We start from the raw sequence: 20628 nt of genomic DNA on the forward strand, positions 1-20628 counted from the left end.
TGGTTCGAGTACCACTAGTGGTACGCAGGCTCACTCTAGTGGTATGTGAAATAATCACTGAATAAAATACAAAATTAAATTAAAACGTTTGAGAACCACTGCATTAGTGGATATTCAGTTTTGACGAGACAAAACTGAATTACAGTTGTCTCTTTCTGACGTTTTAACTATAGTCACAATTACTTTACATAGATCTTGAAAATAAGAGGGTCCTCGAGATGACAAGACAGGAAAGGATTACTGACCCATACAGTTCTACTGGTGTGTGGCAGGAGTGGGTTATGCAGTGCCCAAATACCTGGTTCTAGGGACTTGAGTGAAAAACAGAGAACATAATTGACGTTATAATACAGGTTGTGTCATTGTCCCACATCAAGCAGAATCCGATACCCATGTCTATAGAGATACAGTATATTGGGTGAATTGACAGTCAAATTTGCATGTTAGTCATCGAGTGTCCGGAGTTGCTGTGCCAGCACGGTGAGGAGGGGCAGACTCAGCCTCACGCATCCAAATGGGGAACCCAGCCAAGAGGACACCACTCATGCCCAGGGACCCATCGTGGGGTGGGGGTGTCCTATCCTGTCCTGTCAAATGACAAATGCAATGACGACAGGAAGGGAATTCCACCCTAAACCAAGGACCCCATGTACTACTTAGATTTAGTTAAATTCTTTCTTTGCCATGGCAACAACAACAAAAGACAACAGACGCACGGCATTAAAAAAAGCTTACAGTATTTATTAGGTCACACAGTTGAGCAGTGCTTCACCATGACTGATTTACCGGAGAACAGATGATTAAAATACAATTGTCTTTTTTTTTCCTTTTTCTTTTTTAAACCTCAACAAAAATACAACTTAAGGTTTCTTCATGCAATATCGCGATGGTGACATTTCTTCCCGTGTTCGCAGCTCCCGTCGTCCGAGGCTGGTGAGCTGGAACTGTGAGCTAAGCGGTCCAAGAGAATTTTTATTTTGCCAGTCCGATCTTCTTTGCTTCTGTTTCATATATTAACAACCGCCACATTTTTACTATGAACACTTCCGCTTCCTCGTCGAGAACCTAAACACAGACAAAAACAAATTTGGTCGGACGTTTTGTGGAATACAATATAGTTGTAAACTGTGACTTACCATGGCGACGTCATCGAGAATACCCTGAGGAGTGCTGTGTGCCATCACCTGTTGGGAATGAACAAAAAAAAAAAGTAATTAAAAGGAGAGACTTATGCATTTTCTTCGACTAAGTAAAACAGCCCCCACGTCTGTGGGTGAAAATAGTCGGCACATTACACCACATTTTTAGCCTTTTCCAAAGTCTCTGTTGAAATTCACCTGTCCTGTCTCATGCAAATGAGCCACTGCTCACCCCGCCCCCTCAACTGTAAGGTGTGCCAACACGAGGACAGCTTTGCCCTACCAATGGGCGAATAAACTTGGTGTGAGGTGTGGGATTATGCAAATTAGCTGTGACGTCACTGCCATCTTTACTCTCATCCTGTCTTATTTTCTACTCGTTCTGTCCCTCCCTTACCACGCGTAGCAATGCCTTACATCTTCCCATCCATCCTATTTTCTACGTTTCCCTTCCTGAAATGGTACAGCCATAACTTACTCGTCTTGTTCCATTCTGTCCAAATTTCTATTGATCATTTCCGTTCCTTAGAGGATATGGCACAGCCTTAATCCAGAACTGTCTTGTGCCATTTTCTACCTTCATGTTTCGGCATGACAAACAGACCCAACACACTGCATGACAAGACAATTTCAAACCTTTGAACAGACGAAGTCGACCAGCGTTGCCTCCTCCTCGCCAATGTATTCAATGATTTTCTTGTTGATCCACGGTTTAATGCGGCGATCCATCAGCGTCTGCATGATGACAAGTTTCAACTGGTTACTCATGTTACTAACTAAATACTTATTGCGAACAGATTGTGTCTATTATACCGAGTCCACCATGGACCAGTCCAGCGGGTAGGTGAAGAGCTCGGGCCGTGCTGTGGGGATTTTCTCAATGAGGCTTCGGATGTTCTTGCGCTTCTCCTCAGTGTTGACGCCGCCTTTGGCACCTGACATGTCGGCGCCATCCAGGCCCAAGCTCTTGTCGTCGTCGCCATAGTCCAGCGGCACTAGCTTCCTCTTGCGCGGCTGCTCGTCGGCCTCCTCCTCATCGTTGAACTTGTTGAAGACGCTGTCGGCGACCGCCAGCTTCTTGCGCTTGGTGGCGTGGAGCTGGCTGGGGCTGTTAGTGGAACCTGGAGAAGTAGAAGTGGCTTGAATGCGTTCAAAGAGCAGAGGTGGGAGTAAGTCACGTATGTGCAAGTCATAAATCTTAACCCTGCTCAGGTTATTGTGGAAAAAATTATTAAAGTCAAGTTGAGTCACGACTAAATTTCATGCACGTTGAGATAATCTTGCTCAGTCACAGCAAACATACACAATATTACAAAAGTTTAGGGATATTATGCTTTCAGATTACATTTAAGGATGAACCTAAAATGTCACTGCTTGAGTACTTCTTGCACAACTTGCTGTTCTCTAAGAATGAGCTGAATTAAAAAATGAACAGGTGTTCCATCCATGAAACTTTCCAAGGATGTCTACTTCTTTGCCTTTCTGCGACTCTTCTAATCTATCGGTGTTGCAAACTGCTGATGGCACTTCCCTCTGAGAACATCCTGTCTTGATCTCATGACGCCAAAATGTGAACAGCATGACGAAGTCTAACTTAACCAGGAAATGTATTGGTCGATTCATGGATGAAATTGAATTTAAGTGCAATACATAAAAAATAACGTCTTTCAAAAACAAATGGCACATACTGCCGTGAAAAATGCAGATTTTCAATTATTAACAGGCAAGACTTGTCAAATCATGTACTTCAAGTCGAAAGCCCGCCACACACCAAGCGACAACTAGTTTTCGTAAGTGGCCAACCATTGGTAAATGGTTTTGCTGTGATTCAAATTTTCTACAGCAGGTGAATGCCTACGCAGCATCTGCCAATCAAAAATTATGTGTCACATGATCTCTCCCAACATAATAATTCTTGGGGACCAGCGAGGTCCAGCCGGCCGCCACGAAGCCGTACGAATACAGTATATATTGTATTTTACAATAATACTTAACTGTAGTTATAATTTCATTATATGTACTAGTTCCAGCAGCCACGGCAATACACTTTATCCTTGACAATAATGGCATGGTGTTTGTGGTCAAAAAAGTCATGAAATTTTTGGGGCACAATAAGAACAGCAAGGGTCGCAGTTTTTCTGCTGCAGCGAGTCGGTAGGTGTGTGATAGTCAGTCGTCAGGTGTACGAGAGTGAGTCCCAGACTAGAATTTGTTTGTTTCCGTATAGGTATAGGTAACGCTCGGTGGGAAATTGGCTCAAGTCAACTCTTGTGAATGTGAAGTCGAATCTTTCATTAGTTTTACCCAAGAGAGTCCCAAATCCTAAAACTGTCAGCTTAAGCCTGACTCAAGTCAAGTCATGTGACTCAAGTCCCCCACCTCTGACAAAGGGTGCTTTTGGTTTGATGGTCGTTCTGTGGTTTTACCCACCCAGCTTGAGACTGAGGCCGATCTTGGGTCGGTGCTCCTCGAGAGGCTGCACCTCAGGCGTTCCCTCGCCTGGAATGATGATGCCGCGCGGGGAGTCATTGCCAGGCGTGTTGGGCGTGGCATTCCCGCTGGCAGAGGACACAGAGGGAGCGGTGTTGATTGGTCGCATGAGGGCTTTCAGGTGCAGCCTAGCCTCCGGTGAATCCCCACCATTGTGGGCCACGTGCTGCTGCTGCTGCTGCTGCTGTTGTTGTTGCTGTTGCTGCTGCTGCTGCTGCTGCTGCTGTTGCTGTTCCTGTTGCTGTTGCTGCTGTTGCTGTTGCTGTTGCTGTTGCTGCTGCTGCTGTTGCTGCTGTTGCTGTTCCTGCTGCTGCTGCTGCTCCTCCTCCTCCTCCCGCTCCTCTTCTTCCTCCTCACGCCGACACCGTCGCTGCCGCTCCTCCACCTCATCCTCCTCGTCCTCTTCCGAATGTGGCGGAGGGTCTCGAGGCGTCGGCTCGGCGGGCTTTGCCAACGTTCTCTTCTCCCGATCCCGGTGAGATTCTCTGTGGGACTCTCTGTGTGATTCTCTGTGGGATTCCCGGTGTGATTCTCTGTGGGACTCCCGGTGGGACTCCCGGTGGGATTCCCGGTGGGATTCCCGGTGGGACTCTCGCTCTTTTTTCTCCTGTTTCACTTTCTCCTCAGATTCAAGCTTTAGAGGAGGCTTCCGTCTGCGCTCTGCCTCCTCCTCCATCTGCATACAGTGAACCACTTGAAAGTGAGAAACCTTTTGCAAATAACTTTCCCTTCAAGGCATGGCCAAGTGATTATTCCATTTTCTCAGGCCAATTTTTTTGTTTTTTTTAACGGTAGTTTAAAGCGTGTCCCCGCTGACGTGTGCTTGTTGCAAAATCAACAAGGCTGCAAACAGAGTGGAGTTAGTATACAAAAACACCATCAATTTGGTGAGACGTTACAGTTCGATCCATGCAGTTTGACGTCTTATATTCTATGCTAAACTGTTAAACTTTTATAATGTTAATTTATTAAGGATCCGGTGTACATGTATGTTTTTACAAAAGGGAAGAGAAAAAAAGTACAGAAAAAATATTATTTTGGTGGAAAAAAATACTGGTGGTTTCAAAGCTTGTTTGGTATTAGGAGAAACAACAAATGCCAGAAGGAAAAGGAAATCAGATTTTTGTGGAAAATAAAAAATCATTTCATTTTAAGGCCATATCGTCCGCCTCACCCTTTGCATCTCGGCATCCGGGTCGGGGTGACCCTCGGCCAGGAGCCTCTGTCGGATCTCCTCCAGCTCCTCCTTCTCCCGCTTGCGGTCCCGCTCGTCCATCTCTGTCTCCTTCTCACGGTCGCGGAGTCGTTTCTGCAGAGCACTGCCCCTGTGGGGAGGACAATCATAATAAGAATAGGAATAAGGTGACAAAGAGAATAAAACCAGATGTAAAAAAAATTATAAAAAGCATTAACCTGTAGTATTTGGGATCATCCCGGTCGTCGTCATAGTCCTCGAGGAATTCTTTTAATCTTTTGGCTTCTTTCATCTGACGACGATAATCAACAGTTCATCTAGCGATACCACAATCAACCAAATAAATAATACAATCAAAACACTGTGTGTTTGTCTTACTGTCTCACGGCTCCGCTCGTCCTCCCGCTCCATTTCCTTGCTGTAGTCACGGGACTTCTTCCTCTCCCGCAGTTCCCAGTTTTTCAGCCTCTTTCGGAGGGGAAATAATGAGTTAACGTCAGCCAAGTCAAACACTGACTAAAAATTTAAAATATAAGTTTACATTGCATGAGTAAGCCTTGGATTTATGACATTGGATTATTTCAAGTTATGTTTATTTCTATTGTGCACATGGTGTGTGTGTGGTGTGTGTGTGTTATTTTATGTAGAATGTTTAAGACTTTTTTGAAGGCTTTTTATGTAGAGTACGTCCATTTTTAGGAATTTATGAAAGCATTTCATGTGGAATGTCCATTTTCATGGCTTTTTATATTTTATGGAAAATACCTAAATTTTCAAGACCTTTTGAAGGGTTTTTGTTGAACAGATCACTTGAACAGACATTTTGAAGGCACTATGTAGATCATGTCGATTTTCACGATTTTTTTTAAGGCATTTTGTGTACAATGTCAATTTCCAAGACTCTTTGAAGACACTGTGTAATGTCAATTTTGCAAAATTTTTAGGGTGTTTTAGGTAGAATACATACATTTAAGACTTTTTCAAGGCAATTTATGTAGCGTATGTCCATTTTCAGGGGCTTTTATAAAGCATCCTATGCCGAATACCGCTGGGTTTTATAAAGCATTTTTTAAATGCCAAACAGGTTGATTTTTAGAGACTTAGAAGGCACTTTATGTAGAATAGGTCCATTTTAAAGACTATTTGAAGGGATTTTATGTAGATTGTGAATGTAAAACTTTGCAGCAATGTCAATTTTAAGACTTAAAGAAAGCATTCCATGTGGAATGTCCATTTTCAGAACTTTTTGAAGGCACTTGGTGTAGAATGTTAATTTAAGACTAAAGCCTTTTCAGTAGCTCCATTTTCAAGCCTTTTTTGAATTACCTCCTGATAGGCTGCTTCCTTATCTCTGAGTCTCCTCTCCAGTCTCCTGCGCTCGTACACATCATCCTCATCTTCGTCACGGTCTCTTTTTTTGTCATCTCTGGTCCTCTCTCTGCACACATAAAACAAAATATTACAAAAAGACAAAGATGTATTTTTAATGTCAATGACATTTGCGCCCGGCAAGATGTACTAAAAATAACATTTGAAATGGCCCGCTACACTAGTTAAAAATTTTCTTTAAAAAAAATGGGAGGGGGCAGCGTGAAAAGCGTTAGTGCCGAAAAATGGGGGTAGGAGCCCAGGGTGGAGACATCCATATTCCTCATGGCTATCACACCCCTAAAAATCCAGACAACTAATTAAGTTTTACAGAGCTTTACTAGATATGCAAACACACAATCTATTTACACCAAAATTGGTAACAAAGTTTCCCTTCATAAAACCCCCATTAATAAAGATAATTCCATTTCAGAAGCAAAAATGTTTCTCATTTCTGCTCCATGTCAAGGTCAAATTTGTGAACATATATAAATTATTCTCAAGTAACTGCTTTAAATGCACTGAGCAGCTGACAGATCTGGATGATGGATCCAGTCCAAAATCCTGAAAAATCAAACTACAGTCATGGAAAGAATTATTAGACCACCCTTGTTTCTTCAGTTTCTTTTTCATTTTAATTCCCTGGTACAACTAAAGGAATATTTGTTTGGAGAAATATAAGGATGACAACAAAAGTAGCTTAAGACTTTAAGAGCTGACATCTAGCCATGTTCCATGGATTTCTTGACAACCAAATTCACTAGCACCTGCAAACCAAATTAGAGTAAGCAGTAGAGAAAATGGATGGATGGATTGATGAAATTCCAAAGTGGCCCTTGCATCCTTTGCTGTATGACGCACTAGGATGAAAAACGTCTGGCCAGCCCTGCTTTAGACACAAAAAACTGACCTGGAGCGGCTGCGGGCTTCGCTGATGTCTCGACTCTTCTCCCTTTCGCGCTCCCTCGTCCTCTCCCGTTCCCGTTCGCGTTCCCGCTCTCTGTCCCGGTCCCGTTCTCGGTCACGCTCGCGCTCCTTGTCACGCTCGCGCTCCCGTTCCTTCTCTTTCTCCCTGTCGCGGCGCTCCCTCTCACGTTCCCGCTCTTTATCCTTCTCACGCCGCTCCTTCTCCAGCTCCTGTCGCTCCTTCTCCTTCTTGCCTTTCTCCTCCTCCAATTTCTAATTAAGGAAGAGCAGAAAACCCCAATGGTATTAGTTACAAAGATGTTCATATTTAAATGAAGGCTGGTCAACAGGTCAGCAGCTTTGCCAAGATCTAACTACACACCTAAAGGATAGTGACCTCATGGGAAGTATGAGTGCCAAGTGGATTAAAACAAGCCAAAGCTCAAAAAGACTAATGACCTGATTAAGGCCCACCGCAACACGGTGATGCAGCCAAACGTGTCTAAAGTGGACAACCGTGAAAAAAATGAGTTGGTGACTCTCTGCCGCACATCAAGCGAGTGAGCATTGCCCATCGACTGAAAACTTAAATGGTGAAAAAAGGTTTAACGCTATATCTCCTTACTTCAGTACTACAGAGTCCTCTTTTACTTTTTTAGTCTTATATTCAAACATGTCTAATATATTTAGAAACAAATCTCTGAATTCGATTTTCTTTCAAGACCTGCTGAAGGATTTTTATGTAGAATGTCCATTTTCAGGCGGCACGGTGGCCGACTGGTTAGAGCGTCAGCCTCACAGTTCTGAGGACCCGGGTTCAATCCCCGGCCCCGCCTGTGTGGAGTTTGCATGTTCTCCCCGTGCCTGCGTGGGTTTTCTCCGGGCACTCCGGTTTCCTCCCACATCCCAAAAACATGCATTAATTGGAGACTCTAAATTGCCTGTAGGCATGACTGTGAGTGCGAATGGTTGTTTGTTTCTATGTACCCTACGATTGCCTGGCAACCAGTTCAGGGTGTACCCCGCCTCCTGCCCGATGACAGCTGGGATAGGCTCCAGCACGCCCGCGACCCTGGTGAGGACAAGCGGCTCAGAAAATGGATGGATGGATGTCCATTTTCAAAGCTTTTTAAATAGCATTTCATTAACAATTGGTTAATTTTGTGGACATTTTATTATCAACACAACTTGACGTATAGAGCACTTAAAAAATAAAAAATTAAAATCAAATAAAAAAAGCTTCTGAAACAAAGTGCTGTATTTTGAGTATTTTATTTAGAACACTTAATTTGTTTTATTTTATAAAGGCTTTCAAGTTGAGTGGGTCCATTTTAAAAGATATTTTATGAAGAACAGTTTTTTTCAAAGTGTGGTTCCACTACCACTAGTGCAGCGTTTCTCAAATCGTGGGCTTTTAGGTAGAACGACAATTTCCAGACTTCCTTAAAGGTCTGAGGACAAAGATTTGAAACTTTTCTTGATAACTCTAGAACCCCTTTACAAACCACATCTGCTATTTCGAAGTGATTATATGGCAGATATACAGCAGTCAAATTGATAAATATGATGCAGAATGCACCTTCTGCCTTTTGCATCCAGCACCTTCCGGTCTTCATCTCTTTCCGGCACTGTGACGTCACAAGCCAAACATCCTGTTCATTCGGCGTTGTGTGGTATTGTTCCATGCTGTTGTTCTCGTCCTTGTATATTTGTTGTCGTATGATTTAACGATGTCACGATGGTTTATTGTGTGGCATTTGTTTGTACAAATGGTTCAGGCAGCGGCAAGAGGTTTTTTTTGGATAGGCAAAGTCAATCGACAGGGTAAGAAGCGTGCTCAGCTATGGGTGCCTAGCAAGCATTCCAAACTGTGCTGATTACTTCGAAGCGGCGTGTTTTGATTAAGACCTAGCAGAAAGCATTGGATACAGAGACAGAGGCTGAAACCAGCTGCGGTGCCAACTATTTTTCCTACAGCCATCGGGACCTCCGCCGCCAGCAAGAGAACTAAATCTCTTAGCCGCCACGATGCAGCAGCGAAGCGGCGCGGACAAGAGGTGAGCATTTCCTTGTATATACCTACGACTCTATTATGGTTACTATGCACTGGGGAGTAGGAAAAAAAGACTCACACAGTACTTTTGCCTATATGACAAGCCAACAGACACGGCTAAGACTTTGTGTGTGCCGTGTTATAACGCAACTCGACCGAGGGGCACACAGTATATAGGAATACTGCGTCTTATGTAAAAGCTTGTGCTGTGTCACTGAAACATATGAATATATAATACGTATAGTCGTGCTAAAAAATATTGGCACCCCTGGTGTGGCATTATTTCAAGCCATGAGTGTATAAAAAGACATGCTTTTGACATACCGACACATCGACCCAGTGGCCACTCTCTTTTTCTGTTGTACAGCTGCTACTTGGCTGCTCGTCATAGTCACTGTCTGATCGGCTCAAACACGTATGCTTTGACGATGCCAAGTTCAGTTGGGTGTTCCTGTACGTCGGAATCCTCCTCCTCCACATATTCCAACACATTGCTCGCCATTGCGTATAGTGTGTAGCGCTCTGTTTGTCAATTGCAACGTCACTTCTGGTAGCCCGTGCGGTGGATAGAGTAACCACACCCCTGGTGTCTTGAACTTCGGGTATGTTAGGGGGGGCCTCAATATGCATCATAAAAACCTCATTTTTAGCTAAACTATGGTTGAAAACTTGCTGGAAATTAGGTGCATGTATTACATAACATTAACAATGCAAATATGAATTTTGACTGACCACATAACATCTTTGTCATCTGACCATTAAGGCCTATTATGGAGAACACGTCAACTAATATACTATATAGAGACCACTTTCAAGACTTTCTCAAGGCATTTTATATAGAGTTGCTCTTTTTAAAAGACATTTTACGTAGAATACCTCAATGTTCAGACTTTTGAAGGCATTTCACATCGACTACATCTGTTTTAAGACGTTTTAATGGCATTTTATATAGAATACCTAAATTTTCAAGACATAGAATGCCTCCATTTAAGAGTTCATAGTCTTTTGTAGAATGACAATTTTAGACATTTTATATGTCAATACCTTGAGACGTTTTAAAAGGAATTTTATGTACAATGTCCATTATCAGGGGTTCAAAAGTCATTTGGCAAATGCAATTTTACAATCAATCATTTTTAATTCCAATTCACTTTTAAGAAAATACATTAAATAATAGCTGAATTTTGTATTAATTATATTCAGACCAAATTTAACTAATTTAATGATATTGTGAAAAACAATTAATTGAGCGTTAATTTCATTTTAAATGTAAACCTTATGACTATAATAAACACAGCTATGATAGGTCACCTTGTGTGTGTCGCGGAATTTGCTGATCTCTCTGGAAATCAAGTCCCTCTTGTCGTCCTCCAGCTCCATGGCGTTGATGTCCTCCTGACAAATCATAAAAACACCACAAACACGTGACTGGCAAGGGCCTATGAGATGTTCCTCAGTGTGTGGTCAATACCTCGTCTTTCTTGTCTTTCCTCTTTTTACGAAGTTGCCCATTGCCATCCGCCGAGGTTGCACTAAGTTCACTGGAATACTCCCGGATTAGCACTTCGATGGCACCCTTCGCAGCCTGGTCGCGACGCAGCGTTTCTTCGTCCAGTACCTCGTCCTCGTCGTTCTTACCCTCACCGCTCGCACCCTGGGAAAAAAACTTGTTTTTGACTGAACAGTGGTGAAGTATACTTGACATGGGAGGTTGCTGCACGTACGCCATTGGCGCTCTTCTTCTTGGCCTTCCACTCGTCCAGCTGCGCCTTGGTCTTGGCATCCACTTTGACCAGTAGCTTCTTGTCACCCAGCATCAGCTCGTGCAGCAGTCGTAAGGCGCGCAGGGTCGATTCGGGCTCCTTATACTCGCAGAACCCAAATGCTTGTGGAAGGAGGGAGGAAAAGCAAGTTCAAGAAGGACATTTAGTACATATTCAAATGACCTCATTGTACTGCTTTTTTTTCTTTTTACCTTGAAGTTTTCCAGAGGCACCTTGGACTCGTTTCCAACTAAGAACAATTCCACATTTCTGCAAAGACAGACAACACAAAGACTATTGATATTGTTATTACTTAGGCTTTACACGATCAGGATTTTTGGGGCCCATCACTGATCAGCGAGTTTAAGAAAACGATAATCGATCACCGATCCAATCACAACATGTTGCAATGTGTCTATTTAACTGACTTGTTTATTTACTATATATACACTTGTGTACTTAATTGTTCAAAAAATTATATTTACAATAAATAATGTTCATCTATTTATGCCAGTGAGACATAGTGACAGACAGAACAAATGAATGGTCTTCTATTAAGATGGCAGGAAGTACATACAGTGATTAATGTATCCACTTGTTGTGACATTTTTGTTTGTTGGTGTGCAGTATTTTTCAATTGTAAAATATGTTCCTAGGCTCCATAAATGTTGGAAATCACTGCTCGAGTCAGATCGTGTATTCTAATCAGTCAGGTCAAACCAACATTACAACATGACAGAAATAATGGGTGCTAACTTACTGTAATTAAATTAATTTATTGTAATTAAATTACTTTACCCACACCGAAACTTTAGAGCATGATTCGACAGAACGGCGGCATGTTTACGTACATTCACACTCACAATTACATCTACAGGCAATTTTGAGTTTTCAATTAACCTACCATGCATGTTTTTGGGATGTGGGAGGAAACCGGAGTACCCGGAGAAAACGCAAACTCCACACAGGAAAGGCCGGATTCAAACCCGGGTTCTCAGAACTGTGAGGCAGATGTGCTAACCAGTCGTCCATCGTGCCGCCCAAGTAAATAGTATAATACAATAAAGTATAATACAATAAATATAAAAATTATATAAATGTAAAAAAATGAAACCGCTGCCTCGTTTTTCATTAACACTTGGGTTTACTATCCGACTATATTTTAATGTTGGTCAATCTGGTGGTGAGCCAAGTATTTGTCAGGGTGGTACTTGGTGTAAACAGTACCACTGTATTAGAGGGATGGACGGTACCATTATATAGCATTCAAAAAATATATTTGTAAGAAGAAATTCCTCCTTTCTTGTAAATGCCAGGTACTCTCTGCAGACCACTAAATTAGCTTTGTGGAGACTCAACTTTGTGAACGGAGCTCTTTTGTGAATACCTCTTTCAAGGCAAATGTCACCTCCATGACTTGAGTAGGGTTTGCATGTTTCCGCTCCGAACTCACCGCCAGCAGCTGTCTGACCAGCATGTCGGACGCCTTTTCAGAGATGTTGCCCACAAAGACGGTGGTGGTGGGGCCATCCTCTGGCTCCTTGGGTCGGAAGGAGATCTTGTTTGGGAGCATCGGCTTCTGCGCAACAGAGACTGTGGTTGGGACAAGAACCTGCCCGAAACAAACAAACAAAGTGTAAACGGCAAGTCAAACAACACCTGGGTGTAATCTAATCCATAATAGAATGGGTAGGCTGTGACTCACTGAGGGAGAGGGGGTCATGACACCCATGTGAACTGGTATCATGGGAGTACCTGAAATTGAACAAATACATACATCACACTCAGAATTAGGTGTTTTTATATTAAAAGTAGGTGAGGCACCGGCCACTTAGTTTGGCTACAGAGGAGCCAGACAATGTATATCAGTTGTTCTCTTACACAATGTACCTCCTCAAAAAATACTCTCAACTTTTCATTATAAAATAGGCAGTTTTTAATCTATTAAAATGTATCACACATTAGTAAATAATGCTCCTGAATAAATGTGTGTAAACTAACAGTTCATTTTAAATGCAAATATATTGTACCTCAAAGTTAAATACAACTGCTCCACTTAACAAATGTACTGAACTGGAACAAGAAACGTTCAAGCCACAAAACAATCTTGCACAGGTTGAACATCTTTTTCAGTGATTCTTTTGCCTGCTCACCACTAGTGGTACATGTAACACACTTTTGAGAACCACTGATCCATATGATTATGAAACAAGACTTTATCAAGCAAACAGGCCCTGCAGACATAGATCAACAGTTCAGTTGTTCACTTGTTGTTAAGCAGAAATCGGGGAGGACTAAGTCCAAAAATAGGAAACTGGGGGGACAGTTTTTATTATGAAAAAAAAGCCTTAATTCCCAGTTAGGGTAAATTACCATTACGTAGGCTTAATTGATAAAACTAAATTAAGTTAACAAAAAAATTGAAGCACACCTATATAATTTGGAGAACATTTTCTGTACACATCTTAAAACTCAGCACTCTGTAATGAAAAATAGTGCAAACAAACATAACATTGCTGATAAATATTTAATAAACTAAATAATATACATTTGACCTTATAGGCTTCTCTCGGCTGACGTATGCTGTAACATTGATTCATTTCCAGTTTTTGGACGTGTCAGCATGCTGTGTGTTATTTCCTCTCGAGCCACTTATTCAATAACTTGCCACTTTGCTGTTTATAGCTAACTAGCCCGGCATAGTTCCATCCAGAAGTGGGTAGTAACACGCTACATTTACTGAGTTACATTTACTCAAGTAACATTTTCGATAAACTGTACTTGATCAGTGTACTTTAAATGCACTGTACTTTTTACTTTTGAGTATTTACGTGAAGGATCGATACTTTGACTCCGTTGCAATGATCGACATGCCGTTCGCTACTTTTATTTATCCATTCTTGCGTGTGCACGTCTATTTTTAGACACCATCTTCGACTTCCGCATAGGGCGCCCGTTGTCCAACAATCAAACGACACAAAGCAGTCACATGATCGCGCACGTAGCCTTTGCGAGCCAATCAAAATGACTCATTTTGGGTGCGTTTACTTTACAGACTTAAAAAAAACAACAGCTTTGTCATGCAGCTCTTAAATTGTGACTGCCCAAACTTGGATATTTCAGCCCACTTTTAACTTGAGATAACACCTTGCGGTAAGTTGCAGATGTTTCTATTGTTGTTTTGGCCGTGGATACAGCAACATTAGCCCTATCTTATGGTGTCGCACATGCACACACAATCAATAAGTCTGTTCAGCTTCTTCATGAAGTCACTTAAGTGAATAAAGCAAATAATGTTTCTGTAAGGCCCAATGCATGTGTTGTTGGTTTTTGTGCAGTTAAAAATTGAAATGGTGGCAGGTGTGTGTTGACTCCCATATATTATTATTTTTATATTTTATTTCATGTTCATGTTCTGATTTATCCATCCATCCATTTTCTCCTCACTAGGGTCGCGGGCTGCTGCAGCCTATCCCAGCTATCTCCGGGCGGGAGGCGAGGTACACTCTGAACTGGTCGTCAGCCAACCGCAGGGCACATAGAAACAAAGAACCATTCGCACTCACATCCACACCTACGGGCAATTTAGAGTCCTCAATCAACCTACCACGCATGTCTTTGGGACGTGGGACGAAACCGGAGTGCCCGGAGAAAACCCACCCGGGCACGGGGAGAACACGCAAACTCCACACAGGCGGGGCCGGGATTTGAACCCCGGTCCGCAGAACTGTGAGGCAGATGTGCTAACCAGTCGTTCACCATGCCGGCTTGCTCTGATTTAAAAAAAATAAATATAAATAAAATCTGAAGTTACTCGAGTAGTTTTTTCATTAAGTACTTACTGTTACTGAAGTAAATATTTGGATGACTACTTTTTACTTTTGTCATATTATTCTAAAGTAACAGTACTTGAGTACAATATTTGGCTAGTCTACCCACCTCTGGTTCCATCCATACTTGTTAAACGTGTACTGTACCTTCTGTGCACTTACTTTGGTGTTTTGCTATTGTACATTTCACCCCGTCTTCTGTTCCCTCTTGCTCGGTGTGTCGCATGATTAGCTTACACATAGTCCTCGTTTAGTGATAACAATACTTGTCAGAAGTGTAGCTTATGCACCGCCGTGGAGGCAAGGATTAGTGACGTAGAGGAGTGTCTTCCCACCCTGGAGGGACAGTGTTTAGCAGTGCTAGAGAGCAATTCACAGCTCGTAGCTGGTGCGGAGCAAGTTAGCTTAGCACCGAGCTTTCCCCTGGTAGCTCCCTGCTACTGTTTTGACATAGACACACGCGCAGCCGGTAGCTCCTTTAGTCCTATGGTCATACTTGCTTGAACCCGTTTTCATGCTGAGATAGAACATTCTCAACAAACATCGCGATCAGTCAGTAGAGTGAAATTGATACTGTCTACCACAGATATCCCGCGCCCCTAATGTGCCCTGTAATTGGCTAGCGACAAGTCCACTGTGTACTATGCCTCTTGTCCCAAAAGTCAGCAGTGACAGGATCACGCTCACCCATAACCCTAATGAGGTTGGAGGTTTGAATCCAGGCTCAGGTCTTCCTGTTTGGAGTTTGGATGCTCTCCCCATGTTGAAGTGGGTTTTCTCCAGGTACTCCGGCTTCCTCCACTTTCCCAAAATATGCATTATTGAAGCCTTATTGGTGGAAATTTCTAATTGATCTTGTCAACCAATCGGAGTAGGGGTTCCCCGAGTAGCAGACCAAACAAAACCGTTGAGATGTTGAGAAATAAGTTATACTGTTTTCCTCTAATTTCAAGGCCTTTTTTCCTGCACATAAAAATAAATTAAAAAAAATTCCTCTGGACCCCATAATCCAATTTTCAAAATTCGCGGATGCATTATACTCTGGTTGAAGTGACCTATACAACAAGACTTACCATTTTGGCATGTTGCTAGTACAATAAAGCTCTTGCTATTCATATAATAGAATAAGTCATGACTTCGTTAATATATATTCCTACGTGTGTGTCAGCTTTGTATTCAGTTAGAAATAATGTATTCAGCTAAACAGGCCCAGATTTCACACTCAGTATGTGAAATTGTAAATAAATAGAGGTATCATTATTTCAATATTCATACTTTTTGTGCCATGAGATGTTACAAAGGTAAAAGGGGTGCCTTGGCTCAATAAAAGTTGGGAAACACTAACTTACGGCACTGACATAACAGTTTAAAGACTGTGTGTGTGGGCTCAAAGCTATTTCGACAAGCTCCTAAAGTAGGGCACCTGGTGGGACGGGCGGGCCGAAGGTGCCGAACTGTGGCGGTGGGATACCGGGGGGCAGCTGGGGGATGCTCAGCGGCTGGCGGTTGAGCGGAGGAGGGAAAGACATCGTGAAAGGAACAGGAACCTGTGACGAAAAGACGACATTCCCACTCAGCACCAACTCACTCGCAAATACACCTTAACGACCTCATTTAGCTCATTTACAGTAAGAGGTAAACTTATTTTGGTCGAACGCGGCTCTTCTGTCAGACGAAAAAAATAAACGTAGCCGGCCATGTTACAAGCGTGCTAGTTAGCTTTAGCACAGTTAGCTCGTGTTAGCTCCGTGGCCTTGCTAGCTCACGTTAGCGAGAAGAAAGCTAACGTTCCGTGTTACTCACCTATAAAAGGAGGTTTAAAAGGGACGAGCCGGCAACGGTGCGCGTTCGCCCGAACTCAAGCCCATTAAACGCACGCGGCGAATAAAGAGTACAGCGAGCGCGACTTCGGCGTTTATAATGACACCGGTATTCTTGAGGAGCACAAGAAAATAGAAGGAAGGACCCTTTTCTTCTCGAAAAGGATCATGGGAAAATGGTGAACAAGTACGTACGGTGGCCGAGAGGTTAAATCAAACGAGATAATGATTGCAGGAATAACGCAAAGACGACAAATTTTCCAATTTTTCACCGCAATTTTACACGTCTTGATCATGCTTTCGTCAAAATACCACAGGCATAAAGAAGACAGCATCAAATTGGACAATGATTTCTTCCAAATGTCAAACATGTAAGATTTATAAGCAATACAATGATAATTTAATGTATGAATTTTTTATGAACCTTTATTTATCCAGGCAATTGAGAACATTCTTATTGCAGACAGTAAAACTAAGTAAAATAAAAGCAAATACAAATACATAAGAGAAACTGTAGAATGTGATATAGTTACATATTTACATAATACATTATTATTACATCTTAGCACATTGTGAATAAAAGGTTAAAAACAAGTGCAGCGAGTTGAGTTGAGTTTCTGCACTTAAGTTACTTTCATTAAAAAAAATAGCACTTTATAATATTGCACTTTATAAAAACATACAGTAATGACAAATTACATAGCATGTAAAAAAATATATACATTTTTTTTTTCATTTTTTGCTTCAATTAAATGACCATTGTGCTGCTCTGTCTGTCATGCCTTGGTCATCTAGAGAAGTGAGTTGAGTTCTCAACAATTGAATCATTTATAAACCAATATAAATGTAACATGGGGATCGGGATATATACACCGTACATTTTTACTTCTGCCTACTCCTTTTGGAATACTTTTATGAAGAATACAAGCACTCTATAATATTTCTTTATGAAAACATACAGTAATGACATATTTAAATAGAATGCAAAGAAATTAAACCGTTTTTCCCACATGCTTTGCTTCAATTCAATGGACATTGTGCTGCTCCTTCTGGTGTGCGCCCCTCGGCCACCTGTGGCAGTATACTACAGATATACTCTACAGTGATGCCTTGAGATACGAGTTTAATTTGTTCCTTGACTGTAATCATAACTCAAAACAATTGTATCTCTTCTTTCAACTTTAAAATGAATAAAAATCCTATTAATCCGTTCCAGCCTCCTCCAAAACCAGACATTTGTGTGTTTGTGTTTTTTAATCAAGAAAAATATAATTCTATGACATTGTACTTTATAAAAACGGAGTAGTAACATAATAGAATACAAACGATTACAATTACAATTCAATGTGCTGTGCCGCCATTGGCCACTGGGAGGCAGTACAACATTACAGTCATGGAGACACAAACGAAGAAGAATCTTTTACTACTGACTCAGTAAAATGCTGTAATTAGTGGTAATTTATCGTAGACAATATAAAAAATATATGTATGCCTCTGAGTATTGTTATATTATCTTTGTAAAATGTGTTGTTCTACCATTTGTGTTCAAATAGCCGTTACTTCTAAAACCATGACTATCGATGCCAACTGCTAGCCTATAGACATTTTCCGTTATATACTAGCATTAAACTAAATGGATTCTCATAAGGCAAATCAATGTACAACCCCAATTCCAATGAAGTTGGAACGTTGTGTTAAACAAATAAAAACAGAATACAATGATTTGCAAATCATGTTCAACCTATATTTAATTGAATAAACTACAAAGATATTTAATGTTCAAACTGATAAACTTGATTCTTTTTAGCAAATAATCATTAACTTGGAATTTTATGGCTGCAGGTGGCAAAAAAGACAGAGAAAGTTGAGGAATGCTCATTAAACATCTGTTTGGAACATCCTAGAGGTGAACAGGCTAATTAGGAACAGGTGGGTGCCATGATTCCGTATAAAAGGAGCTTCCCTGAATTGCTCAGTCATTCACAAGCAAAGATGGGGCGAGGTTAAACTCTTTGTGAACAAGTGCGTGAGAAAATACTCAAACAGTTTAAGGACAATGTTCCTCAAAGTACAATTGCAAGGAATTTAGGGATTTCATCATCTACGGTCCATATCATCAAAAGGTTCAGAGAATCTGGAGAAATCACTGCATGTAAGCGGCAAGGCCAAAAACCAACATTGAATGCCCGTGACCTTCGATCCCTCAGGCGGCCCTGCATCAACAATCGACATCAATGTGTAAAGGATATCACCACATGAAACTTGAAACTCTACTATGCAAAGCAAAAGCCATTTATCAACAACACCCAGAAACGCCGCCTTCTTCTCTGGGCCCAAGCTCATCTAAGATGGACTAATGCAAAGTGGAAAATAATTCTGTGGTCCGACGAGTCCACATTTCAAATTGTTTTTGGAAATTGTGGACATCGTGTCCTCCGGGCCAAAGAGGAAAAGAACTATCCAGACTGTTATGGACAGAAAGTTCAAAAGCCAGCATCTGTGATGGTCTGGGGCTGTGTTAGTGCCAATGGCATGGGTAACTTACAAATCTGTGAAGGCATCATTAATGCTGAAAGGTACATACAGGTTTTGGAGAAACATATGCTGCCATCCAAGCAACGTCTTTTTCATAGACGCCCCTGCTTATTTCAGCAAGACAATGCAAAACCACATTCTGCACGTGTTACAACAGCGTGGCATCGTAGTAAAAGAGTGCAGGTACTAGACTGGCCTGCCTGCAGTCCAGACCTGTCTCCCATTGAAAATGTGTGCCGCATTATGAAGCGTAAAATACGACAACGGAGACCCCGGCCTGTTGGAACAGCTGAAGCTGTACATCGAGCAAGAATGGGAAAGAATTCCACCTACAAAAGCTTCAACAATTAGTGTCCTCAGTTCCCAAACCTTTATTGAATGTTGTTAAAAGAAAAGGTGATGTAACACAGGGTAAATATGACCCTGTCCCAGCTTTTTTGGAACGTGTTGCAGCCATAAAATTCTAAGTTAATGATTATTTGCTAAAAAGAATAAAGCTTATCTGTTTGAAGATTAAATATCTTGTCTTTGTAGTGTATTCAATTAAATATAGATTGAACATGATTTGCAAATCATTGCATTCTGTTTTGTCCATATATATTGATTTTACATATTTTTTTAATTTGGTCTTTTTGTCAGATACCCTCAAGAAATGTCATTACCGCCACAATTGCATATTGATTAAAAATTTATTAATCTTGTGATGGTAATGACGTGATGGTAATGAGATTTCAAAGTTTTTCGCTAACTGTGCTATGTGGTAGAGTTATCTTATTTTTTCCTTTTAGTTAGGTAGTCCTGTACATTTGAAATGATTATCAAGTTTTTACAGGAAAATCTTTAAACATTAACACTACAAGTCTGTAAAATACCACCATAAAACCGCTCCAAAAAATGTCAAAATATACTAATATTAACATGAAATTTTTGGACAACACTTATAATTAGGCACGCCGACTGCTGGTTGTTGAAAAAAATATATTTAAATATATTTTTTCTTGAAATTTTACATCAAGGACGCAAAAAGGCCCGTAATCAAATAAACTCCCATTTACTTTTTGTGACATTTTTGTGTGGTGTGCCGTGAGATTTTGTTTTTCTGAATGTCATATATTTGCCTTGGTTCAACAAAGGTGGGGAAAGTGGATTACATCGTTGTTATAAATAATAAATCATTGAAGGGAGAGCAACTTCATAGTGACGAGTGAGAAAAAATAAACTCATGATACTTTTCCTGCTGTACTCGACATAATATACATTTAAATGTTCAGGTGTATATGCGTGTTTTGTGTTATGTGATCCTATGTTTTTGACGTTTTTGAGCACGTGGTTCCAAAATAGATGCCCCACCAGTGCCCACCACTGTAAACAAGCTCATCAGTCCGCGCTCGGCTGCGTGCGTCCGTGGAAATTTCCATCCTGAACTCCACTGTCTGACGTATCCGTCCCCCCCCCCCCCCCACCCCCAAATAGACCACGCCTACAACGTGAACCCACTTTTTTTTTTTCGCCGCGTTTCATTGGCCGAC

At 41.3% G+C, this 20628-nt stretch overlaps 1 protein-coding gene across 1 annotated transcript; it reads right to left on the reverse strand.

The window, feature by feature from the left end:
• Positions 1-720: 720 nt before the first annotated feature.
• LOC133487692 (RNA-binding protein 25-like) lies at positions 721-16737 on the reverse strand. The gene is made up of 18 exons (XM_061794690.1): positions 16548-16737; positions 16168-16291; positions 12620-12669; positions 12368-12526; positions 11127-11184; positions 10876-11036; positions 10623-10805; positions 10463-10546; positions 7103-7371; positions 6151-6262; positions 5203-5292; positions 5043-5116; positions 4804-4954; positions 3570-4305; positions 1953-2260; positions 1776-1874; positions 1137-1184; positions 721-1065 (listed from the first exon to the last, which is right to left on the reverse strand). Exons 2-18 carry the CDS (start codon positions 16271-16273, stop codon positions 973-975), a joined length of 2781 nt encoding a protein of 926 aa, XP_061650674.1. The 5' UTR covers positions 16274-16291; positions 16548-16737; the 3' UTR covers positions 721-972.
• Positions 16738-20628: the final 3891 nt, after the last annotated feature.

Source organism: Phyllopteryx taeniolatus, chromosome 13 (assembly GCF_024500385.1).
Source record: "Phyllopteryx taeniolatus isolate TA_2022b chromosome 13, UOR_Ptae_1.2, whole genome shotgun sequence".
NCBI classification, from domain to species: domain Eukaryota; kingdom Metazoa; phylum Chordata; class Actinopteri; order Syngnathiformes; family Syngnathidae; genus Phyllopteryx; species Phyllopteryx taeniolatus.